Source organism: Drosophila guanche, unplaced genomic scaffold, assembly GCF_900245975.1.
Source record: "Drosophila guanche unplaced genomic scaffold, DGUA_6, whole genome shotgun sequence".
Taxonomy (NCBI): domain Eukaryota; kingdom Metazoa; phylum Arthropoda; class Insecta; order Diptera; family Drosophilidae; genus Drosophila; species Drosophila guanche.
In genome coordinates, this window is record NW_022995750.1 from 5,560,382 (window position 1) to 5,569,668 (window position 9,287).

General features: G+C 44.2%; 1 protein-coding gene across 2 annotated transcripts; it reads left to right on the plus strand.

The window, feature by feature from the left end:
• The first annotated feature begins 1,299 nt into the window (after positions 1-1,299).
• Positions 1,300-5,041, plus strand: LOC117586333 (calphotin). 2 transcript variants are annotated; one of them, XM_034276327.1, is made up of 3 exons: positions 1,300-1,316; positions 2,305-2,856; positions 3,139-5,041. In XM_034276327.1, the coding sequence occupies exons 2-3, from the start codon at positions 2,454-2,456 to the stop codon at positions 4,974-4,976; spliced, it is 2,241 nt and encodes a 746-aa protein (XP_034132218.1). In that variant the 5' UTR covers positions 1,300-1,316; positions 2,305-2,453; the 3' UTR covers positions 4,977-5,041. The 2 variants fall into 2 exon arrangements, with proteins under 2 accessions (XP_034132218.1, XP_034132217.1); XM_034276326.1 differs by lacking the exon at positions 1,300-1,316 and adding an exon at positions 1,701-1,768.
• The last annotated feature ends 4,246 nt before the right edge of the window (positions 5,042-9,287 follow it).

The window sequence follows — 9,287 nt, forward strand, 5'->3', positions numbered from 1 at the left end:
AAAACACTGTGGAAAATGTGATGTCAATAATTTGGAAAAATTGCGCAAATATTTTTGCTTGCAAAAGAAACGCAATGTTTTTTGAACTGAGCAAACATTAAATAAAGTTAAGAGAGGTCAAGAATTGAACGACAAAATGGTAGGAATCAGAAAGGAAAAGTGAAATATTTATAGTAAAATTCAATAATAGAGAAGTGGACAGTATAGTTGATAAAAAAAACATATATAAATGAGAAAACGAACTATTTAGTTGGCCCAAACCACCCGCTGGGCATAAGGGATATGATGTTAAATCTGATCTGTGCCTTCAGAGCGTCTTTACACAATGCAAGACTTCCCCCATATAATATAAAGCATTCAAAATGTATAGAACGAGTAGAGTGGAAGAACCCTTATTCACTCTGCCTGGCCGGGATCAATTGTTGAGTGCAGTGATGCAGGAAGGGATGGAATAAAGTATAAATACAATTTGTATGCTTGATGTAATTTCATTTCCACTTATCTTGGTATTTTCTCTGCATTTTCCTTCATGCGATTGATTTATCGCACAGAAAATAATAGGCAGCCAATGTCTGTGCATCCTGTCTAAGGACTCCAACCATATCTATACATCTTTTCTATCCTCTGAGCCTCTGCTTCAGTGGGGTTCAGTTTATATTCAAATGCTTACGCTTAAATGTCAATAATACGTGAAATTGAACTGCCAATTCAATCTCCACAACTACTTCGTTCACTCCTTGCTTCGAAATCATTTCCATATAAGCGTTTTCCCATCTCTCCTTTATTTATATACATACTCGTATATTCCTCTTTTTGTTGAGCAAATTCTTTCTGTTCATATGTGGAAAAAACTATTTGCAAAAGTCTCAAGTGTGTTTGGGGTGGCGTTTGGGATTTTTAAACGACGGGCTGCAAATTGTACGCAGATCACATTACACTTGCTCCAGCGGACTGCATGTGCATGTGAATCTGCACCTCCAACTCCGAATCCAACTCCTAGGAATCGCTTCACATTTGGCTGCACATAGCGCTCTCCCAGTTCTTCTATTCATTCGAAAAATTGAAAGATTTATTTCTTAGTTCTTTGCGATTACATTTCCACCGAGCTAATGTGTTCAGATCCAACGGCTACGTCGTGTCGTGGCAGTTTGTCAACTGTCATTGCATCAGACATTGAATGGCAGACTGGTGGAGGAGAAAGAGGACGAGTCCCAGATACTAGTATCATTTCGTTGACAACTACATTGCAAATACGGCAAAGTAATCAGTATTGTGTAAATAACAAAGTTATGTGTCTGGCTCTGACAAAGCGGGTGGTAAACGGTATGCAATCAAGCGAGGATAAACCTCTGAAAGGGTGCAAGGAACGTATAGATCCTATGAAAGAACCAGTCGAAAAGAATGCGATTGGGAAAGTCATTGATATTCAATAAAGTGATGCAAGAATTTAAATTAAATGGAATGTAAATATTTTCCAACACACATTTTGTTGCCCATCCAAAAGCCTTTTTCTGGTTTACCGGAAATAATTCGATAATGTTGCCAAAGGTCAGCTGTTAAGCATCTTAAATTCAAAATGAAATAGAAACAATTCCAACGTTTCGTTTAGTTGACTTTTCAATGGGCAGTTGTCAGACTTCTGGACGAAAGCAAACCATCGAAAAGAGGCGAAAATACCTAAGAAAAATTGGCTATCGGACCAGTTCATCGCGGGTCTTGTCAACGAGTGGTCGGTTGAAGTGAAGAAAAGAATACAAAAATCCATTTGGTAAAGAAAAACTAGTTTGCAACTCACCTAAAATAGGTTTCAAGCTAAGGAAAATCTTCATTATCTAAATGTCTCCAGTTCTAGCAGTTTTTTAAGTGAAAATCCCAGATCGAAAAGACTTTGATTTCTGGAAATTTATTCAAAAAACTCATTTTGTCATCTCAGCAACCTCAAAGTGCGTCGAGAAACCCTTCAAAAAATATTCAAAAATGTATGCAAATTATTTCCACACCAAAACCGCTTGAAAGCAGACCCGTCTGCGTGGCGCCAGGGGAGCACACACAAAATCAATTAAATTGATCGATTGCTTGGAAAAGGGGTAGAAAAGAGACTCAACTAAGAACGACGAAATCTTTATTGAGCTTTCACATTTCGCCAAGTTTTATTTTACGTTTACCTTGATTGCCTTCACACGTCGTTTTGCTTGCACAGGGAAACCCCTTTGTTTTTCCAAGACAATGACCCAATTCAAGGCCAGGCTTCTCAAAGGCTTCCTTCCCTTCTATGTCTCACTTCTCTCTGCTCTTTTCTTTCAGTTGGCTGCTGACCATGAAATGGAAAGTCTTCTGCTAGCACTGACACTGAGTACAGGACAAGAGGAAAGCTAAGGGTGCAAGTGCCACAAAAGAATTCCGTTTGGACATTGAGTGGAAGACTCTAGAGGGATCCAAAGAAAACTTCAGACATGGAACAAGGGGGAACTGTTGAGCCAGTGTTGGCAGCTGCTGTGCCTTCAGAGGCAGCGCCTGTGGCACCCAAACCTGTTGCTGCCACCGTGCCGCCAGTTACAGCTCCTGTTCCCGTTGTTACTGCAGCCCCTGTTGTTGCTGCTCCGACCGTCACTTTGCCGCCAGTTGCAGTCCCCACACTTGCTGCAGCACCATCAGTTGCCACTCCGGCAGCAGTTGCTGCTCCTATAACCCAAGCTGCTGCTCCGACTCCAGCGGCATCAATTCCTTCACCGATACCGATTGCTGCCGCTCCTATTATCCCAGTTTCTGCCCCGACTCCAACTGTTGCTACCGGTACTGTTGCACCTGCAGCTGCTGCTACAGTTGTGGCTCCAGCTCTTGCTGCTGCTGCTGCTGATCCGAGCCCAGCTCCTGCTGCCATTTCGCCACCAGATGCTTCCTCAGTGACTCCTGCACCAGCTCCTGCCCCAGTCACGCCAGCTGCTGAGCCGCAAGCTGTTGTCCAACCTATTGCTGCGGCGGTTCCCGCCACTGTTGCTCCCGTACCTGCTCCAGCGGCATTCATTCCAACAGCCGTGCCGGTGCAAGAACCAGCTGTTGGTGCTACTACTGTTGGTACTTCCACTACCGCTGCTCCTGTCCAGACTGCACCAGCGACTCCGGAACCTGTCGCTGCTTCTCTTCAGATAGCTCCACCAATTCCAGTACCAGTGGCTGCCGTAATAGAAACGCCTGTGGCTACTCCTACTGTCCACGCTGCGGTGGCTACTGCAAAACCTGCTTCTGTTGCTGCTGCAGAAACACCATCGGCTTTCCAGGAACCAGCCGTAGCCGCCGTGCCAACTTCTGTCCAGATTACGGAGTCTGTTCCAGCCACTGCAGAATTACCAGTGCCAGTCCCGGAGGTAGCTGTAGCCGCCGTAGAAACTACAGAGCTCCCAGCTGTGTGCGAGACAATTGGATCGGAACCCGTTATTGCAGCCGTCGAAGCTCCCGAAGCAATACCAGCTCCGGTTGTTGCTGGCGTCGCAGAAACTGCTATCCCTTCTGCTACCGTCGAAGCTCCAATTATTACGGCTGCGACTCCCTCGGTAGTGCAGGCAATGGCTTCAGAGCCAATTCTTGCTGCCGTCATAGAAACTCCAGCAATTCCAGCCGCTGAACCTGCAGCGTTGATCGTGGAACAGGCTGCTGCTGTTGCAGATATACCCATTCCCTCGTCCGTTCCGGAGCCTGTTATAGCCGTCGTAGAAGCTCCAGCTCCTGCCCCCATTCCACCCGAACCAATCATCGAACCAACTCCACTTCCTACTGACGAAACATTAGAAGTTATTTTGCAACCAGCTGCAGTGGTGCCCGTGTCCATTCCGGAGTCAGTTATTGCAACCGGAGAAGTTCCCAAGTCGGTTCCGGTCGAACCGGTTATTGTTACCGAAACATCTACCGTACCTGCAGAGGTTCCAGTCGCTCCAGTCGTGATGGAAACGCCAGAAGTTTGTCCAAGCCAAGCTGCATCCGCGGAGGCAGTTGTTGCTCCTGAAGCGGTGTCAACTCCATCTCCCGAATATATTGTCCAAATTCCCACACCCACTCCAGAAACAGTTCTGGCTGCTACTCCAGCTGCTCCAGTAACAGTCGAAGTTCCACCTGTGGTACCGGAACCAGCTCCAGTGTCAACTGTAGATCCAGTAACTTCTGCACCTGTTTCCATTCCTCAACCGGTAAGTCCTGAGGCGCCAGTGACTGCAGCTGTTATAGAATCGCCAGTAGCTGTAGATGTTATAGAAGCACCAGTCACTGCAGCTGTTACAGAAACGCCAGAGGTCATTGCTAGTTCAGAGATTCCACAAGCTGCCGAGGAGCCAAAAACTCTAACACCGCAACCAGCAGCTGCAGAAACTGCTGCTGTGGCCACTATTGAAGTTCCAGATGCAGCTACAGAGATTGCTGCCGATGTAGAAGCTCCGGCAAACATATCGGAACCATCTACTGAAACCATTGTTCCTGGTGCCGAAATTATAGCTACCGAACAACCATTAGTTGCTGGTGTAGAAACTTCCTTACCGGAGGTACTGGATGCAGTAGCTTCTCGTGATGCCGAAGTACTGACTCCAGAACCAAGTGCTGCTTCTTCTACCCCAGAGACACAACCACCTACCATTATTGAAACCCCAGAAGCTATTGAAGTGGCTGCCAAACCTACCCCGGAACCTGCTGCTGAGATCTCCGAAACTGTTGCACCAGAAGTTTCCGTAACTAGCTCCCCTCCAGATGCTGCCGATGCCGCTGCAAAAGAACCAATCGATTCTCCATCCACTGATCTCAGCTCCGTCCCAGTAGCCAAGATAACGCCCTTACTGAGGGATCTACAAACGACAGATGTGTCGCTGTTGGCCATTGCGGCTACCCTAGATGCCATTGGGGAGAAGCTGAAGGACCAAAAGGCTCGCAATCAGCAAGTCATGGACAGACTCTGCGAAATCGAAAAAATACTAGGTCCTCCAAAACAAAACTAACTAAAGCAACTAACTAACTGTTACTAGGATCGAGTGAATTATAATAAAGTTGAAAATTATATAAATTCGATTTCCGATTATTTTGTGCAACCGAAATGAACATCCTTCACTCGCTTTAATTTCACTCTCAACCACTCAAGAAATGAACACCAAAAAGCTCATAAATCAGAGCTGCTCAAGTTGTGTTTTGCATTCATTATTCTTGGTAATATTCATGAAACCAAAACAAATCGACCATTTGCAGTTTTGGGACACATTTACGAGGTGTGGCCTCGCCCACGCAGTGGGGAAGGCAATTTGCTATCAAGGCACAATTTTCTACTCCAGAAATTAGCATTTAAGAGGAAGGCAAATGAAAGAAGAATCGCCTTGACGACCCAACCAAATGTACTCACAGGAGGTACAAGTGAATGAATTATATTCCAAATTTACTTCCCCTGTCAGCACGAAAAAACAATAAATTTGTATTAACGATTGTGATGCTTCCCACCTTAAGCACCAGAACTTTTCAGCAACTGGTAATTGATAATTTCTCAATGAATAAATTAAATTAGGTCACGACGACTCGGAAATTCGAAGAAGAAACCTCGTGTCCAACTGGACTTCGAGCCGAAATGAGAGCATAAAATTCACTTTGGGGCCAATAGTCAATCGAGAGTAATAAAACTGTTTTAATGCTGAAAATTGGAAACTTTTATGGCGGCAAATAGAAAATTTGTCTTTATGGGAGGGAGAAAGCTGGCTAAGGCTCAAACACCTATCTCGATTATTCTAATCATTTGCATTATTTTCGTCCCATCTCTGGAACTATCCATTCCTTTTTGCCTTTTCCAGACCAGACCCCAGACCCTAGATGCACCCCACAGTAGCATGTTCGACAGTTCAATCTAAGTCTATAGGCCACTCACACAAAAACACGAAAAGGCAAAAGCTGGATGCCAAAAACCAAATTCCCATTTGACCATTTTGTCTGGAAACAATAAAATGACGTCTCCCACGCATACATTCGAAGTCGCACTCTCATCCGGATACGGGCACACATGGACGGAGAACAAATATACGGAATCCCATAAATGTTGCAAATGGAGCAACAGAGTGGAGTTGTCATGCAGAGCAGGAATGCCTTCCTCCAGCCATGTTGCTGTCTGGAACAACAACTACACAAGGATTTTCCTTTTTTAGACTTTTTGGCATTTTACATGAGCCAGAAAAGGAGAAGGAGAATGAGAATGAGAGCAGAGCTACCCCAGTGTCTCTTGTGACTCGGATGAAGGTTACACAATCTAACCACATTAATGCCAGGACAGTATGAGTATGAGCAGAAGTCTGCACGGGTCTTGGTCTGGGTCCGGGTCCAGTTCCGAGTTTGTATCCAAATGTGTAATTGTTGCCTAGAGGATTTGCAAAAAGATTTTCACTGTCATTTGAATTGTATTTAAGGCTTCATTTACTGAACTCCCACTCACAGTGTTTACTGCCATAAATGCCTGCTATCAAGTCTGTTTAAATTGAAATTGAAATTGTCTCTGTATGGTAGGAGTAGCTGGGCGTGATATGATGGTTACTCGGGGATAGTCGCACAATTAAGGAGCATGAGGGTACTGCTGATGATGATGCTGATGGTGATGATGATGCTGATGGATGCAGCGTTCGTTGAGCTCTGTCAGCCACAGGAACATTCATTCAACATTTACTTGCCGAGCTGCTCCAGAGTGCCAAATCAATCAGTCTGCAATGCATAAATGACACGGGCAGGTCCGACCAACCTCCACTCTGGGTTGTGCAACTCTTGTCTAGCTGTCACACATGACCATTGTGGCTAATGCGGTCCCTTGTTGCAGTTCAACCATCACCAACATTAGAAGCCCTCTTTCTGCAGTCTCCGTCCCCAGTCCCTATTCCTATCCCTTTCACATTAGCCAGACAGGATGAATGTGTCCGAGGCTGGACCATGATGATGCCTCAGTGCTTCACCGGGTATAAATTTTGAATTAATTGGTGGCTGGTGAACATTTTTGCCTGCAATTTATGCTTTCCTGCCAGCCATCATTCTTCCTTCCGTCAAGCCCTGATTTTGGGGCAATTATTAACTGGTGAAATTTCAGTTGAAGCCATTTGTTTACCGTAATCCCTATAGCACTGTTTTCCAGTTAGCTCCTGTCGCTGTCAGTCCACAGCTTAATTAAAGTGCTCAACTGTCGAAGACTTTGACTGGGACTTCATTGACTTGTCCTTAACTTAACTCTCTCCCCCTCTGTCTCATCAAACGTCTTTAGAACGTCTTGTACCCTCTTTAAGCTGGAGAAGCTGTTTTGGAACTTAATTTGACTATCTTTTGTGATCGAAACAAGCGTTTGACCAATTTAATTCTGCATTAATTTCACTGACCCACTTAGACAGGCGCATTCTTATTCAATTTTTTTATCTCTTGAGTAGTTTTATATTATTTTTCCTCAGTCCTTCGTCCGTATCCTTCGGTGATTAATGGCTTGTGAAGAAAAAGTGAAAGGTGTGCAAAAGTTATAGAAGGGAAAAGAGCAGCAGGGAAATTAATTTCCACGAGTCCTGCATGATTGAGTTCTATTGAGGGAAATGCACTGGTAAGCTGATTTCTGTGTTCGTTGTTGAGAGTGGCAGGGGTAGTTCATTGAAGCTTAATCACGATGCTCAAAGAAATGGAAAAGAGTGTAATACCCCATCGGAACTACAGTCCAACTAGGATCAAATAAACTCTTAAATATTCTGCATAAAAACTAATATTTATCCAACTCCTAAATGCACTTGAGATCCCATTAAATTCACATATGTAAGTGCAATAACCATTTCTCGCATTTTCATGGAAAAGAGTTTTATGCAAAAGTTAATAATTGTTAAATTTCAATTTCGGCCATAGTTTCACAACATTTCTGAATGTAAAATTCATACGTAAAACTTTGGTTCTCCTCTCCGGCCAACTGCAAGTGAGAGCTCTCTACAGCAAACCAGATACATAATTGTGGGAAATACTTTGTTGGAAACCCTTTCTCCGGCCTCTACCCCTGCGTCTAACCCCATACCAGGGCCCCTACTGTAATGAACTCTGGTACATTTTTGTGTTATTGACAAACGATTTTGGAGTTTTCCTTTTAATTGTTTTCATTTTGTGGAAAAATAATCAAGTGCGGGCCTCTACCCACAAAATGCGAGTAAACAAAGGATTGTACATTTCTATAGATACAAAAATCGTTTTAATTTGCCAATGATTGTGTCTGCCAATGGACTGTTCAATTGTTTAACTGCATAGACAATAAAAATGGTTGCGTGAGATTGTATGCGAGTGCACATGAGAGGGTGTGAGACTATATTAAAAAGTGAATGTGTCTTGTGCATATACTGCAGCCATTGTTTTACAAGCCTTCTGTGGGGGTTGGGGGAGTGGCTGGGATTGGGACTGGGCTGGGGCGCCAAAGCCGAAACTGTCAGTGACAGCACAACGTAAGTAATTTCGCGCATATGTTACGATGGGAAGGGAGCGACGGGGACTAACGGAGGGAGTGTGCCCCGACCAGGCACCATCATCTGGCACCCCCTTTAAAGCCGGAGTTCGGCATATTCATGGCTGCTGCACACGACAAATTGAATTTTATGCAAAAGCTTCCGCTTTTCCTCCAATGCACTCCCCACTTCTAATGCACACTGTCTTGCCACCCATCAGCCCCAGTTTTTCCCGCTGTTCCTGCCAGTCGCGGCGACATCTATGGCCTGTTCGTCTGCATTATAATTTGGCCCTTTGTTTTCTTACCAGCATTCCCCACTGCGCTTCTGTGCGCTTTTCCGCGACATTTTTGCTCTGGGTTATCCTTGTGTTTTGCACTTTGCCATTGCATATCCGGCCAAGACGCGTTCTCAATGCGGTTTTCTCTGTTGGCCCACTTTCCTTCGTATTCCTTTCAAGCGCTTTCCTTTTTTTGGCTCGGGTCTCCTTTTTTGTCCAACATTGTGTGAAGGAGTGCCCTTTAGTTCGACGTTAATGAGAAATTATGTTATCGCACTGTTAAGCTGTTCGTAATCGTCTCATTACCATCCTAACCTCTCTCCATTTTCGGGTTTTAATTGATGTCATTTGAATGATAATAAACGTTCGGATAGCAGGTCTAATTCTATTCGTATTTCTATGATTTAATGCAATTTCAAATCAAAATTCCAAAGGCGCAATTTGCATAACTGAATGCTGTGTGCATAAAGCATTTTTATTAACAATAGAACAATTTAGGCTTGTAATTGCGTTTGTTCTGCTAACAGGGCTAACAAAGTTAACACTAAATGTTGGCT